We start from the raw sequence: 17,107 nt of genomic DNA on the forward strand, positions 1-17,107 counted from the left end.
CACACAAGCTGAAGCTGCAAAGTTTGCAAATCACAATATTTGTGTCACAGCACAAACTTTTGGCCATGAGTTTATGAGTCTGCCTTCCGGTGTCAGGGTTAATTTGTTTCAAACACGTCCACATTGCCCCTGTTTTTTTCAGTTCCTGATGATAACAATACAGTTGATGTGTTAACTCACCATGAAAACAGAGTAGGTATTCCTCCTTCTGCAGGCTGCTGGCCACCTGCATGATGGCGATGGGGAAACTGTGAGAAGAGGCTGCGAACACGGCTGAGGCCAGCGATACATCATTCTTGTCCAGGAACTCTGCAAAAGACGAACCAGAAGGATACAGTGTTACCCTGCAATCTCCTGAAAAGAAAACACACACATACTTTATTTACATTCTTACCCTCGAGCACATACTGCTTCATCTCAATTTCATAGAACTTGTTGGTGCCGATGATGATGCTGTAGCTGGTCAGATGAATGCAGCTGCAGGGCTCCAGAGTTTCAATTTCCTGTCAGTCACAAAATATGGAGGCACACAAAGAGGGAAAAGTGAAATGAGAAAGTGAGAGTGCGTGATCAGTTGAGGCCAGACAATAAAATGGAAACACTTATTGGAGTCAGATGAAAGGATTCTAATGTCTGGGAACAATTTTCATCATTCAGCTTAAACCTTTTCACATTTTGGTACATTACGAACTTGAAGGTATTTTATTTGGGTTGAACACAAAGATGAACACAAAGTAGGGCAGAGTTTTAAAGAAGAATGAAAATGATCAAAATTTACAGGAAAAATCTAATAAGTGTGGTAACGCAGTCCCGCTGAGTTAAAGCTTCGTAGAACGGCAGTTTCTACTAATTGTAGCTATAATTTAGCTGCAGGTCTTTTGAAGTATGTTTCTAGTGGTTTTGCCAATCTAGAAACAGATTTTTTTGTCCATTCATCTCTGCAATATAGTTCAAGCTTAGTCAAAAGAATGAAAAACATCAAAACATGGCATATTTTTAACCAACCTTTGCAACAGCTTCTCAGTTTGATATGGTATTTCTATGTTACATATGCTTTCATCTACTTCATCTCACCTGGATTAAATTATTAGGTTACTCTTTAGACTCTTTAGAACTTGATCAGATGTGGAGGATGTCATTTTTGTGTTTGTAGCGGGGAGACGCTGAGCCCCAGAATAAACTAGCTTGTATAGTGATGAGCAATCAAGCTGTCTGAAACAATCTTAGTTTGTTTCACATATAGTTTCTTCTTGCCACTCTGCCATTCTCCTGTCAACATATTCTCACACCTGAGCTGGTAATCTCTGCAGCTTCTTCAGAGTTATTATGGCCCCTTTTCTTTTTGATGGATTGAACGGATCTCTGAGAGATGTTCAAAGCTTGCAATATTGTTTTAGAACCTAACCCTGCTTTAAACATAATCCCAACTTCATCCCTGAACTGTCCGCTGTGTTCCTTGGTCTCCATGATGCTGTTTGTTCCCTGATGTTCTCTGACAAACCTCTGAGGCCACAAACAACTGCTGGATTTATACTGTGCTTAAAATTACAGACTCTATTTAATTGGAGGTTTTCTGAAGGCAGCTAGTTTCACTGGATTGTCTTACAAGGTATCAGAGGAGCTACACACTTTAAAATGTTTTATTTGTAAAATCAAATAGAAAACCATGTATTATTTTCATTCCACTTTACAATTATGCACTACAGATTCTAACCCAATTAACTGAGGCTAATGAGTCAAAATGTGTAAAAATTCAAGGTGTGTGAATTTGTTTGCAAAGCACCGTATGTTCCTCACCGGGTTTTCCATTTACCATAAAAATTGTGTCTTCAGTATTTATGTTATATTTATACCAAAAAAATCAGTGTTTGGAGTTTCATATATTGTAAAACATTTAAATTTGACTGTAACCTTAATACAAAATTTTCATCTCTGATATTTCCCCATGTAATGGAAGCAGCAGTGAATATGACTTTATCTGCTCACTACATTTTATGTAGTACCTTTTACCTGTGGATAATAATTAAGGAATAGTAATTATGATCCACAAAATGTATTTATTCTATATTTGATTTTTGAATGTATCCAATGAGTGAGAAAATTATGAGAGTTTAGTTTTAGATTTTTTGCACCTCCAGTAATTTGCTAAACTGTTTAACCGTATTCAAAGCAAAATACAAGGAGGGTTGGAGCAATAGTAATATATCTATTAAGTCAGTTATTTATTAATTTAATTCTGCATTAATAAACAAAATCTGATTATTTTGAAGTATGCAACACATACATGAGTCTTAATATGTAAGGTAAAAACCTTTAGTTAGAATATGGGAACAACTACCAAGTACGTCTGCAAAGAAAATTGGAAAACCTGTGCAGGGTAATTTTTCTGTTCTGTAATATTGAACGCCTTGCCCTTTTCATATAAACATTTGAAATATTATCCCTCATTGCTCTTACTGTAACAACTAATTAAAACTTATTTAGATCTGATGGTAACTTAAACTAGTTACATGAGTTATTTATCCACAAATCATCAGTTAAAACTAAAACAAAAATAAAATCTAATCTGTACATGAACGCATTCTGAGCTTTTCCTGCAGCAGATTCACTCCACACAATAAATCTCTTTTCTGCTTTACCGATACTAATGAATTCAAGAATTTATTCCTATTTCAGTTTGTGTCCACCCTTGTTTTGTCTTTTTTTTAAAACATTTCATGTTTCTCCACCAAACAGTCAAGCTTACTTTGCGGATGCAGTATTTGTTGAGATTGTCATTATAGCGCAATATGGTTATCTTGTTTGGCATCGCAGCACATATACAAGGCCCGTTGTCAACCTGGAAGCAGAACATTTACATGTCAGCTGTTTTAGTGACCTTTTCCATCACCACGCCATCGATTCTGCATAAATACACTCAACCTGGTTTATCTTGAGCTTCACAGAGAAGAGCAGGACTTACTCTCCCAGCAGCAAACAGATGGCAGCCTTTCACAGTCTCAAAGATGTAGGGAGCCAGTTCAGTTTGGCTGGGCAGGTGGGACTGGGCCAGGGACTGCTTCACTCTCTTAATCTCCACCAGACACAAGGCCCGCTCATCCCCTACAGCACACAAAAACACATGTTACCAACACACAGGTTAAGGTATGCACTGGTCCTTGTTTTCTAGGTAGTTTCCTGTCATTTATGATAAAAAGAATGCACCCACATCTTAAAATGAGATAGACAGTGCCTTAGATTACCAAAAGTATGCACTGTATTGTATTACACTGTATAAGCATTTATTCAGTCAACCTCATAATTAGCTTGAAAAATCAGTTTTAGCAACTGTATATTGAAGTAGTGGGAGAATGTCTTCTGTTTCATAAAAGCAAAGCTAAGCGGGGTTATGCACTGCAGGTAAGATCTTCTAAAATCTTTTGTTTGTTGTCTTCCTTTCTTAGAAATTTGCTGTTGTTCGTCAAAAGTCGGTCCAAGTTCAACCTGTCTGGGAATTAATTTGACCATTGACTCTAGAATAGTTAGTAATTCAGAGGGGTTTGTGGTCAAATCGGTGACTTTAAGGTGCCCAGCCCATGAGGCTCCAAAACAAACCCAAATATTCAACCATCCAACCAAAAGTATGTATTTTTCTGACAACTCTTCTAGATGAGTTTAGTGTGTTACTGAGAACAACTTTAACAATAATTATGCTAAGGGATGCTTGTTCAGTCTGAGATGCTTTTCCTGTGTTTTTTTTGTTGTTTCCATCAACATCTCATGGTCCAGCATGCTGGTAAACGTGCTTGGACTTTGCTTCTCGTACAACAAGCGACTCTCCAGATTATTCTCACCTGTGAATGATCTCGCATGATGATAAACTCTAATTTATTTAGGAACAGCCTCTCATTATTTCAGTGAATTCATTCTGATGTTAGCACAAAAATCTCTTTTTCATTTTGAAAAACACTTCTGACCTGAACTACACCATCAACATGTGGACACAAATTCTCCAGCCGAGCTTGCCTAACCATTAACAGCTAATACCAAAGTTGGACATGTTACCAACAATCATCAACAGTTTCTCCTGCTCTTTGATGATCTGTATCTGAAAAACTGATCCTAGGCCAGGGATGTGAGTCAGGGAGTTCTTTATGACATTCAGAGCATACAGTCCCTCTTCAGATCCCACCAGAACAATCTGCACAAGAGACACAAGACAGACAGAACTTACTCAGGTAATTGTCCAAGGAACAGCAACACATAGTGAATCTTGGTGGAGTCTTGCTCTCACTAATTCTCATTAATCTGCTTTTCAATCTAACTGCTGTTGGAATTCTCTTAAATGCATACTAAAGCTGCTCATGTAAATTGTAAAGTAAAATGTGCTTTAAAAACTACTTTTGTTCTTTATTCAATGTCAATATCAGGTGTTTGGTACCTGATCAGTTAGAGGAAGTGTGCAGTTAATATCCAGTCTATCATCCCCCTCCAGTTTCAGCAGAGAATTTCCAAGTAGCTTCTGTAAGAGCAAACAGAAACAGGCGATCAACTGGAGCCCAGCTTCAGCCACACTGTCCTCAGGGGGAGGCAGCAGAGGGACGGGCTGGAGGGGGCAGGAGAGGGTTTATAGGGTCAGAGGAGGGATCAAGTCACAAATCAGCCTTGTTCCAATGAAACTCATGTAAAAAAAATGTGTCTGTATAACACTTACAAAGAGATTTCAGAGGAAAAGAAGAAAAGAAAACCATACAGTGATCTAGGAAAATACTCAAATTTTAGCCTGATTCCTGTGTTTTAACAAAGGTTTGTACAGAACTCAGTGGGGTCGGTCTAAGCAGAGGATAACCCCACTGCCACAGATATGCTGATCTATAATTTATGGTAACTTGAACTGGAAAAAAAATCAAGAAGAGTTACGGAGAAATTTTGCGTTAATCATAAAGTAAAACAAGTTTCCGTTAAAATGTTTTGCAGAATATATCCAGTAATGCTTTTTTGGAAAAGATTTCAATTTAAATATTGATTGTTTGTGATTTTTAGGGTTTAAGCAAAGAACAGTTATTTCATATTTTATTTCACCTGTAGATATCAGAACTAAACAGCAAACAGGGTTTTATTCTAAAATTATTTTTTGTAATTCTTTGGGAATAATTCAGCTCACAGCAGTGTCCTTTACATCAACTCTATATTATTTGGCAAGTTCCATATACGCTAGATGTAATGATCAAACAAAAAAGTTTTTCTAAAGATTATATAAAAAAACAGGCAAAAACCCAAACTCAGAATAATGTAAATTTACAATCCAACTTCTAGTTTAGGTTTCAACATAATGATGGCGCAGTTGGTAGCACTGTTCCCTTGCAGCAAGAAGGTCCTGGGTTTGACTCCCGGCCGGGGTTCTTTCTGCATGGAGTTTGCATCTCAAAGCCCAAAGACATTCCTGTTAGGTTAATTGGTCTCTCTAAATTAATAAGTGCGTGCATGGTTGTTTGTGTGTTGCCCTATGATGGACTGGAGACCTGTCCAGGGTGTACCCTGCCTCCACCTGTAGACTGCTGGAGATAGGCATCAGCTCCACCTGTGACCCACTATGGAATAAGTGTTATAGAAAATGACTGATTGATGTTCCATTAAGGGCAGTATGAGTCATTTTGACATCCAACCTTTCAACAAATGTTAATAAAAACAACTACTTTTTTTCTTAAAAATTAGTACTCCTTTAACATTGTTTTATTATCTTTTGAGAGTTGCTTGTCTTTTTTCCATTCAGAAACACACTTCTCGGTTTAATGAAAATCATCCTAAATCTAAGTCTGTGGAGGTGTGAATACTATTTGTCCTAACTATATACAGGTCCTTCTCAAAATATTAGCATATTGTGATAAAGTTCATTATTTTCCATAATGTCATGATGAAAATTTAACATTCATATATTTTAGATTCATTGCACACTAACTGAAATATTTCAGGTCTTTTATTGTCTTAATACGGATGATTTTGGCATACAGCTCATGGAAACCCAAAATTCCTATCTCACAAAATTAGCATATCATTAAAAGGGTCTCTAAACGAGCTATGGACCTAATCATCTGAATCAACGAGTTAACTCTAAACACCTGCAAAAGATTCCTGAGGCCTTTAAAACTCCCAGCCTGGTTCATCACTCAAAACCCCAATCATGGGTAAGACTGCCGACCGGACTGCTGTCCAGAAGGCCACTATTGACACCCTCAAGCAAGAGGGTAAGACACAGAAAGAAATTTCTGAACCAATAGGCTGTTCCCAGAGTGCTGTATCAAGGCACCTCAGTGGGAAGTCTGTGGGAAGGAAAAAGTGTGGCAGAAAACGCTGCACAACGAGAAGAGGTGACCGGACCCTGAGGAAGATTGTGGAGAAGGGCCGATTCCAGACCTTGGGGGACCTGCGGAAGCAGTGGACTGAGTCTGGAGTAGAAACATCCAGAGCCACCGTGCACAGGCGTGTGCAGGAAATGGTCTACAGGTGCCGCATTCCCCAGGTCAAGCCACTTTTGAACCAGAAACAGCGGCAGAATCGCCTGACCTGGGCTACACAGAAGCAGCACTGGACTGTTGCTCAGTGGTCCAAAGTACGTTTTTCGGATGAAAGCAAATTCTGCATGTCATTCGGAAATCAAGGTGCCAGAGTCTGGAGGAAGACTGGGGAGAAGGAAATGCCAAAATGTCAGAAGTCCAGTGTCAAGTACCCACAGTCAGTGATGGTCTGGGGTGCCGTGTCAGCTGCTGGTGTTGGTCCACTGTGTTTTATCAAGGGCAGGGTCAATGCAGCTAGCTATCAGGAGATTTTGGAGCACTTCATGCTTCCATCTGCTGAAAAGCTTTATGGAGATGAAGATTTCATTTTTCAGCACGACCTGGCACCTGCTCACAGTGCCAAAACCACTGGTAAATGGTTTACTGACCATGGTATCACTGTGCTCAATTGGCCTGCCAACTCTCCTGACCTGAACCCCATAGAGAATCTGTGGGATATTGTGAAGAGAACGTTGAGAGACTCAAGACCCAACACTCTGGATGAGCTAAAGGCTGCTATCGAAGCATCCTGGGCCTCCATAAGACCTCAGCAGTGCCACAGGCTGATTGCCTCCATGCCACGCCACATTGAAGCAGTCATTTCTGCAAAGGATTCCCAACCAAGTATTGAGTGCATAACTGTACATGATTATTTGAAGGTTGACGTTTTTTGTATTAACAACACTTTTCTTTTATTGGTCGGATGAAATATGCTAATTTTGTGAGATAGGAATTTTGGGTTTTCATGAGCTGTATGCCAAAATCATCCGTATTAAGACAATAAAAGACCTGAAATATTTCAGTTAGTGTGCAATGAATCTAAAATATATGAATGTTAAATTTTCATCATGACATTATGGAAAATAATGAACTTTATCACAATATGCTAATATTTTGAGAAGGACCTGTAGGTCCTATTTTTTTCAATAAATTTAAAAACAGGGTTTGGTCTTAGAAAGTTAATCTAAAATACTAAAAGAGAAATGAAATAAAATAAAATGAATGTTGCATTGGAGATCCTAGAGAATAGTGGTAGGGTAATGTACAGCTCACTTCCACAAATGTATAAATTGATAACTTAAAAACATGACAGTTGTATCAAATGAAGGATTTTAAACATTTACTTATATAATTCCTTCTTTGGGTAAAAGCTCCTGGACAGCAGACAGTGGCACCCAAAAGACTGTTATCAGTTGTTGTCCAGAGCTACTACAAGAGTTAAGTACAAGACGTTACTTATCTACAACTAGAACGTCCAAAAAACTGGTCTGTGAGTTTACGTCTCCCTTTGAGACTTTTCAGAAACCATTTGGGGTTTTGGCATAACTATGAGTCACAATAACAGACTGATACTCAAGTCCTAATAAAACAAAGTAAGTTAGGAGAATCCAGAAATGTTTGTCTGTATGGCAGATGTTTTCAGAGAAGGGACCCACAGTCAGACAGACTGCTGACAAATGAAGGACTGGTTGCTACCTTCATCCGGGAGTTATTGGAAACACCACAGGCCTCACTCACATCGGCTAATGGTAATGTTCATGAGTCCACTAAGATGAGATCAATAAATACAACAGGGCGATGCATTGGTGGATGGCACCAACAGATAGTTCTCAGTGGTTTGCTAATGTACCAGGAGGCTGCTGAATCAGTGCGCCTTTGGATTAAGCAACATGTGCTATTTGTGAGGAAAGGAAATCACTGTACTCTAAAACAAGACTCTTTTCAGTCTGATTGACATGGTGGTGGCAGCAGGGATTGACGCTGCTTTACCGCTTCCTGGCCTCTACCTTTACTCATGGACCAAAGAGGAACTCCAGCAAAATGATCATCAATAGAAAGTACTTTTAAATGAAACGTTTAATTTGCGTGAGGACAACTAAAGACAAACAAGTCTTTGAAGGTAAATGGAGTAAGCAGTTTATTGACTTTAGTAAAACCATCATAAAGATCTATAATTGTACTGGAAACGCTGCACACACCGCATACTAAAGTCACATGTTTATTTACTTTAGCCTCTAATGGGTTTGCTTTTCTAAATAAGTCTCTGTTGTTTATCGAGATTCTCTTTATTTACATTCTGACCAGATTGGAAACACTTCATGCTCTTTTTACTGTACACCGATATATGAAATATTCTAATGATACTATTTCTAATACAGTATGACATTATTAAACTGTGTTCTCTGTTAACGTTTATCGGAGATCAAAGAACCACAATAACCCTTGAGAGTTGGGTTTTAAAGGTGTGTTTCACTGAAATGTTTTTCAGAGTGATATATTCAAATCATGAGATCTTAACCAATAATAAGCTTGCTGATTAATAAGATGATAAATCTATAAATCATTTTAGGTATTAAACAGATTCAGCTTATTTGCCTAATAGTGATTTAAGAACATATCAACTCTGGCCCTCTAGTTTATGCAAGCCAGTGTGTGAGTTGTTTCTTTCTACTAGTTTAAACCAGAGTGACTTATGTTCTGTTATGAAAGGAAAGTGCAGAGATCCAACACAGTAAACACATGAGAACATAAGCAGGTAAACCCTTGCCTTCTGATTCTTGGTCCTCTGAATGAGACATCAACAGTGGACCCAAAGATAACAGGATGCAGTACCTTGCAAAGTATTCATGCCCAATTTCACATTTTGTTACAACCAGAAACACAAACTGTATTATACTGTGATTCTATTTAATAAACCAACATAATGTAGTGCACAATTTGTAGTGGAAAGAAAATGATACATAGTTTTAAAAATCTTTTGAAAAAATAATTTGAAAAGCATTGCAGGGGACAGTGGCATTTGAATTCAGTCAACCACAGTCAACAGTTTTCTCTAACTGCTTTGCACCTAGAGAGGACACTGTGTGTGTCCATTGTTCTTATACACTGCTCAAAAAATAAAGGGAACACTCAAACAACACAATATAACTAAAAGTAAATCAAACTTCTGTGAAATCAAACTGTCCACTTAGGAAGCAACACTGATTGACAATCAATTTCACATGATGTTGTTCAAATGGAATAGACAACAGGAGGAAATCTTTGGCGATTAGCAAGACACACTCAATAAAGGAGTGGTTCTGCAGGTGGGGACCATAGACCACTTCTCAGTACCTTTGCTTTCTGGCTGATGTTTTGGTCACTTTTGAATGTTGGTGGTGCTTTCACACTCGTGGTAGCATGAGACGGACTCTACAACCCACACAAGTGGCTCAGGTAGTGCAGCTCATCCTGGATGGTACATCAATGCGAGCTGTGGCGCGGTTTGCTGTGTCTGTCAGCGTAGTGTCCAGAGCCTGGAGGCGCTACCAGGAGACCGGCCAGTACACCAGGAGACTTGGAGGAGGCCGTAGGAGGGCAACAACCCAGCAGCAGGACCGATACCTCCGCCTTTGTGCAAGGAGGAACAGGAGGAGCACTGCTAGAGCCCTGCATAAATGAACTCCAGCAGGCCACAAATGTGCATGTGTCTGCACAAACGGTTAGAAACCGACTCCATGAGGATGGTATGAGGGCCTGACGTCCACAAATGAAGGTTGTGCTCACAGCCCAACACCGTGCAGGACGCTTGGCATTTGCCGGAGAACACCAAGATTGGCAAATTCGCCACTGGCGCCCTGTGCTCTTCACAGATGAAAGCAGGTTCACATTGAGCACAGGTGACAGACGTGACAGAGTCTGGAGTCACCGTGGAGAACAATCTGCTGCCTGCAACATCCTTCAGCGTGATCGGTTTGGCAGTGGGTCAGTAATGGTGTGGGATGGCATTTCTTTGGAGGGCTGCATGGTCCTCCATGTGCTCACTAGAGGTAGCCTGACTGCCATTAGGTACCGAGATGAGATCCTCAGACCCCTTGTGAGACCATATGCTGGTGCGGTTGGCCCTGGGTTCCTCCTGATGCAGGACAATGGTAGACCTCATGTGGCTGGAGTGTGTCAGCTGTTCCTGCAAGATGAAGACTTTGAAGCTATGGACTGGCCCGTCCGTTCCCCAGACTTGAATCCGATTGAGCACATCTGGGACATCAGGTCTCGCTCCATCCACCAACGTCACGTTGCACCACAGACTGTCCATGAGTTGGTGGATTCTTTAGTCCAGGTCTGGGAGGAGATCCCTCAGGAGACCATCCGCCGTCTCATCAGGAGCATGCCCAGACGTTGTAGGGAGGTCATATAGACACGTGGAGGCCACACACAATACTGAGCCTCATTTTGACTTGTTTTAAAGGACATTACATCAAAGTTGGATCAGCCTGTAGTGGGTTTTTCCACTTTAATTTTGTGTGTGACTCTAAATCCAGGCCTCCATTGGTTAATAAATTTGATATCCAATGATGACTTTTGTGTGATTTTGTTGTCCGCACATTCAACTTTGTACAGAACAAAGTATTCAAGGATGTGTTATTTGAGTGTTCCCTTTATTTTTTTGAGCAGTGTAATAGCTCAGGTCAGATTGGTCGGAGAGTATCTGTGAAGATAGGTTTTCAAGTCTTGTCACAGATGCTCAAATTAATTTAGGTCTGGACTTTGATTGGGCCATTCTAACGAATGAACATGTTTAATTATTATTCCTATTGAAGCTCTGCCTGTATGTTTGGGACTATTGTCCTGCTGGAGACTTCCGCACTAGACTCAAGCCCTTTTGCAGCCTTTAACAGGTTTGTTTCCAGGATTGCTCTGTATTTAGCTCCATTCATCTTCCAAGCAATTTTGACCAGCTTTCCTCCCCCTACTAAAGGAAAACATCCCCACAGCATGATATAGCCACTACCATGTTTCCTGGTGTGTTCATGCTGTTAGTCTTCTGCCACACACAACGTTTTGCATGCAGACCAAAATATTCGGTTTTGGTCTCATCACACCAGAGTACCTTATTCCCACTGTTTGCTGTGTTCCCTGCATGTCTTGTGGCAGACATCAAACATGACTTCCCAGGATTTTCTTTCAACAGCTGTTTTCTTTATACCACTTTTCCATAAAGACCAGATGTCCTGACTAATAGAAGTCCTGTCAACAGATTCTTCTACCTGATCTTCACAACTCCTCCAGATTTACCATGAGTCTCATTGCTGCGTCTCTGATTAATGCTCTCCTAGGCCAGCCTGTTAGTTTGTTCGCTAATGTTCTCTAACAAATCTCTAAGGCCTTCAGAGAACAGCTGGATTTTTACAGAGATTAAATTACACACAGATGATTTTTTTGTTACAGTTAGGAGAGTTCTGATTGAGCAACTGGTTGCACTGAATTGTATTTAGGGTTATTAGAATATATATATTATCAGAATACATATGCAGGCTACATTTTTCAAATGAATATATGCAAACAGTTTTAAAAATATATGTTTCATTTTGCTTTTACTTTCTGTTGGACTATCACATAAAACCACTGCAGTTTGAGTTTGTAACATGACAAAAACTAAACATTCTCAAGGGGTGTAAATACTTTTGCAAGGCATTGTGTCTTGGTGAGAAAAATTCAGTTTTATCACTCAGAGTGTGTACAGGGTGAGGTAAAAGATAGGAAGGGGTGGTGAGGAAAAGTAGCAGCGAATGAGGTGAAAGCAGGAGGACCAAGCAACACAATGAAAGGCACATGCACTACAGTGTGCCCCAGGAGGAATGTGCAGATTATGTGTACAAACCTGTGCTCCTTTATCTCTGTAACTCTTTACATGAACCAGAGGAGACAGAACCATTTGTCTTTTGCACACAGTGGCCTATATGTGTAAAGAAAGCCCAGCGTATCAGAACAACAAAGCAAATCAACAAAACAAGCCCATATTTCGGACATACAGTATGGCATGATGAAAATGCAACTAACAGGAATGAAAGAGACAAAGAGAAAAGAAAAAGTAGAGATAAAAGGGGAACAATTAACGACATATGTAAGGGAAATCAGAAGGCTCTATTAAAATGTTAAACTTAATCCTTAAAATGACTGCAGTACCAATGTGTTAACGAGTAGTCCCTCATGTGTAAACATGTGAACATGAAGGATCCAAGGAGGTCAATTATCCCAAGCTGTGTTCTGCAGAAATACTCACTGCGTCAGCCTCTGCCTTCTCTCGAGCGGCTCGTCCCCCGGCCACCACAGACTCCATCACAGCCACCCATCGCTGTTTGTCTGGGAAACTGGGGGCCATGAAATAAATGGCCTGACCAGGCCAGCAGGGGGCATGGCAACGGGACTCGAGCTTCAGGATGTAGGGAACATCTGACACATGGGAAATTATGCAAAGGCCAAACAGTTCACCATTCATTTAATCTCATTAAAGGAATGACAAAGTGTGATAATAACATCTAGACAAATGGGATAAAAACTTAAAAATAAACAAAAACCATTCACCAGGGATTTGTTAGTGGCAATGATGGCAATATTTGAAGATAAAGACAAAGTGTGTCTACCAGATTTGGCAGTGTTTGGTAGCTCAGATGCTCCAACAGCTCCATGAATCATCACCTCTCCCTCTGACAGACACAGGTCAAACTCCTCCAGTGGCTTCACAGACTCTGAAAGCAAAGTGAACAGAAACTAGAGGTAGGTATATAACAGCACTTGTATTTCCAAGTATCGAATAATTATTCCCTCATGTTAAAGTGTAACCTTCTCTTGGCTCAATCTCATAGATGGAAACTTTAGTGCCATCCAGGACGACATATTTTCTCTCCCAGCCCTGACCCCGTTTTCCATTCCTGCCAACACATTGAAAAAGAATATTACTGCATTGTCTATACAGTGCCTTGCAAAAGTATTCCCACCCCTTGAACCTTTCCATTCTCACATTCCATTTGTCACATTACACATTACATTCCAACTGCAATGTATTTCATTTGGATTTATGTGATAGACCAAAACAAACTATGGTCTATCACATAAAATGATACATACAGTAGTTTTCCAATTTTTACTAACAAAAATCTGAGAAATTTAGAGTGCATTTGCACTTAGCCCAGTTTTTTCTTATACAAATGAATAAAGTCCAGTGCAGTCGCTTCCCTTCAGAAGTCACCTAACTAGAAAATAGAGCCTGTCTGTAATTTAATATGCATGTAAATCCAGCTGTTCTGTGAAGGCAACGGAGGTTTGTTAGAGAAAATTAGTGAACAAAGAGCATCTTGAAGACCAAGGAACACAGCAGATAGGTCAGGGAGGGACATGGTTGTCCACTGAAACTATGAGGTCAAGCAAAGATAGTATTAGCCAGAGAAGCAGCCAAGAAGCCCATGATAACTCTGGAGAAGCTGCAGAGATAAACAGCTCAGGTATTAGTCTTGCACTCCAATGGGTATTACAAAAGTCATGGCTGAACCAAACAATTAGAGGCCCTATTTGTAGTTTGCCAGAAGCTGCGTATGAGACATATTTATTTTATCAATACTTTTTATTTATCTATAAAGCCCTTTACAAACCAAAAGGCAACCAAAATGCTGAATAAAATTCATTTTTAAAAGAGAATAATTTAAAGTTCCAGCAGACCTCACAGAAAGAGGGAGACTGTTCCAGAGCTTAGGAGCTGCAGCTGAAAAAGCTCTGTCTCCCCTGGTCACAAGCCGAGTCCTGGAAACAACTTAGAACTTCTGGTCCTGAAATCTTAGAGATCTACTGGGGATGTGTGGATATAAAAGATCGTTAAGGTAAAGAGGTACCAGACCATTTAGACATTTAACCAGAAAAGCAAAATCTTAAAATGGGCAGCCAGTGGAGGGAATACAAAATTAGGGTCATATGTTCATTTGTTCTTGTCCCCTTTAGCAGATGGGCAGCATACTTTTGAATCAGCTGAAGATGACAAAGAAGAGACTGGTCATTCCCACTAGAGAGGGAGTTGCAGTAGTCCAGTCTAGAAATATTAAAAACATCTCAAGGGTATCGTGAGGAAGATAATCTTTGACTTTACTAATAAGCCTTCGATGATAAAAGCTAGACTGAACTGACCTGTTTATTGAATTTAAAATCTTAGTCAAGGATCACCCCATAATTCCTATCAAACACACAGCCATGCCAGAGTCGAGTGATCCAACAGCACTGCTGCATCCTGTCAGCAGGTCAGATTTACCAAATAAAACGACCTCTGTCTTTTTATCATTTAAATAAAAAAAATCAGCTCCATCCATGCTCTCACACCGCTGACTGGGATCACCTAAAGTTTAATGGAAGATACATCTGAATGTAATTTGCATAAAAAGAAAATGACAGATAATATTTCTGGAAAATGGACCCCAGAGGGACAAAGAGAATAAAAAGGGACCTAAAATGGAGCCTTGAGGTACTCCATTTTTAAAAAGAGCTAAAGAGGATGAAAATTATCCCCGCTGGACAGAGAAACTTCTATTGGATAAAAACAACCCAAACCATTCTATGGCCGTGCCTTTAATACCAACAGGCTGCTCCAGGCCTGATTTTAAAATATCATGATCTGTGGTCCATGAGGTTGGTCCAACATCAGGCTCGACAGATGGCGAGTCGCACGGTCTTGTGGCATTCAGGCATACCAGACATAAGGAAGAAGGTGTTCCGAGTCAGATAAGATCTTTTTTCTTAACATGCAAAGTGCCGTGTTTGGAAGACTAATCTACCTAATGTAAACCGATCTTTAACACCATCTACAAAAATTGTGAAACACGCAGGGGCAGCATCAGGCTGTGGGGTGTTTATTCAGGTAAGTTGATGGGAAGATGAATGGAGCTAAATATGATCTAGTAGAGGCTGCCATAGACTTCAGACTGGGGCAGAGGCTCACATTCCAGTAGGACAGTGACCATAAATGTACAGCAACAATAGAGTAGTTTTGATCAAAACATATCTGTGTTAGAATGGGTGTAATGTTACTCATAAATCAAAATTCCGTGCAGATTTGTGGTTTGAAGGTATAGTTCGGTACAGTTTCAGTATCCTTCAAACAAGAAAAAATAAATTCAAATAGTTGATTTTATGTTTTTAGTCACTGGGCTCACTGGATGCTATAGGTAGCTGGCTTGGACGTCAGCTGATGTTTCCCCAGTATCTCTGATGTTTACATTCAACTTGATGTTGTTTTAAGTGAATATTTCAGTTAAGTGCAGAGCAACTGTCAATAGTTGAAAAGGTATATTCACTGACTCCCAATTTGACTCGAGTTGACCCGATTTGCAAAGAGACAAGTTGCCCAAAAATGATCTCTAAATGTGTAAACCTGTTTAAGACATACTACAAAATTACGGATGTAATTCAGAAAAAGGTGGTTCTACAACACAGATGCTGAATGCAAAAGCCCACTGCACTTCTCAGACTTTGTCTCTGTACAATTTTTCTTCCACAATTATGCACCAATTGGTCTTGGTGTTTAACATAAAATCCCAATGAAATACATTAAAGTCTGTGGTTGGAAAAATGTAAGACCAAATACCTGTGCGAGGAACAGTAACTGAAATGTCCGGTTACTTTTTATCACATATACTAGAAACACTTCTTTCTGAGCAGTTTTTATCCAAACTGTGTGATGGAGATTAATAAATGATGTCTGTGTTATGCTCTATCAGGAGATGTGTTTTTGGTAGATGGGAAGCTGGAGTCATGCACTGTATGATTAGCTCCAAAAGAATATTACTGTCAAGGAACAATGAAAGATACATTTTTCCAAAAGGCTTTGACAGGCCTGTGTTAGCCTGCCAACAGCTGACCTGGGCTGCTTCATCCAACCCTCCAGATGCATGTGCCCACCGGCCTCTTTGATCTGTTGGCCTGGAGAACTGCCTTTGTCTCGACACAGGCCCTCAGAGAGATGCAGCGAGCAGTCACTCGACATGCCACAGGTGGCGGGAAGGCAGGCTGAGCACTTTGGATGGCACAGAGCATGACATTCTGCAGAGAAAGACACAAACACTCAATGCCAGGGCATGTGTGCAGAATATAAATTCTAACATATCAAACTTTGAAATGTTACATTTAACTCAGTTTTACTCATGTTATTTAAATCTTTATTTTATCTAATTGAAGATAGTGTAAATATGTATATACAGTACAGACCGAAAGTTTGGACACACCTTCTCATTCAAAGAGTTTTCTTTATTTTCATGACTATGAATATTGTAGCTTCACACTGAAGGCATCAAAACTATGAATTAACACATGTGGAATTATATACTGAACAAAAAAGTGTGAAACAACTGAAAATATGTCTTATATTCTAGGTTCTTCAAAGTAGCCACCTTTTGCTTTGATTACTGCTCCACACACTCTTGGCATTCTGTTGATGAGCTTCAAGAGGTAGTCACCTGAAATAGTTTTTCAACAGCCTTGAAGGACTTCCCAGAGATGCTTAGCACTTGTTGGCCCTTTTGCCTTCACTCTGCAGTCCAGCTCACCCCAAACCATCTCGATTGGGTTCAGGTCCGGTGACTGTGGAGGCCAGGTCATCTGGCGCAGCACCCCATCACTCTCCTTCTTGGTCAAATAGCCCTTACACAGCCTGGAGGTGTGTTTGGGGTCATTGTCCTGTTGAAAAATAAATGATGGTCCAACTAAACGCAAACCGGATGGAATAGCATGCCGCTGCAAGATGCTGTGGTAGCCATGCTGGTTCAGTATGCCTTCAA

At 40.0% G+C, this 17,107-nt stretch overlaps 1 protein-coding gene across 1 annotated transcript in view; it reads right to left on the reverse strand.

Moving 5' to 3' along the window:
• Positions 1–17,107, reverse strand: part of LOC124878458 (citron Rho-interacting kinase) — a 103,797-nt gene that overhangs the window by 11,357 nt on the left and 75,333 nt on the right. The window contains exons 26-35 of the mRNA XM_047382409.1: positions 16,193–16,373; positions 13,137–13,225; positions 12,938–13,042; positions 12,577–12,746; positions 4,421–4,501; positions 4,045–4,180; positions 2,963–3,102; positions 2,747–2,839; positions 395–503; positions 181–309 (exon numbers count right to left, since the gene is read on the reverse strand). Of these exons, the coding sequence (XP_047238365.1) occupies positions 181–309; positions 395–503; positions 2,747–2,839; positions 2,963–3,102; positions 4,045–4,180; positions 4,421–4,501; positions 12,577–12,746; positions 12,938–13,042; positions 13,137–13,225; positions 16,193–16,373 (1,233 nt within the window). The remainder of the gene's footprint in view (positions 1–180; positions 310–394; positions 504–2,746; positions 2,840–2,962; positions 3,103–4,044; positions 4,181–4,420; positions 4,502–12,576; positions 12,747–12,937; positions 13,043–13,136; positions 13,226–16,192; positions 16,374–17,107) is intronic.

Source organism: Girardinichthys multiradiatus, chromosome 12, assembly GCF_021462225.1.
Source record: "Girardinichthys multiradiatus isolate DD_20200921_A chromosome 12, DD_fGirMul_XY1, whole genome shotgun sequence".
NCBI lineage: Eukaryota > Metazoa > Chordata > Actinopteri > Cyprinodontiformes > Goodeidae > Girardinichthys > Girardinichthys multiradiatus.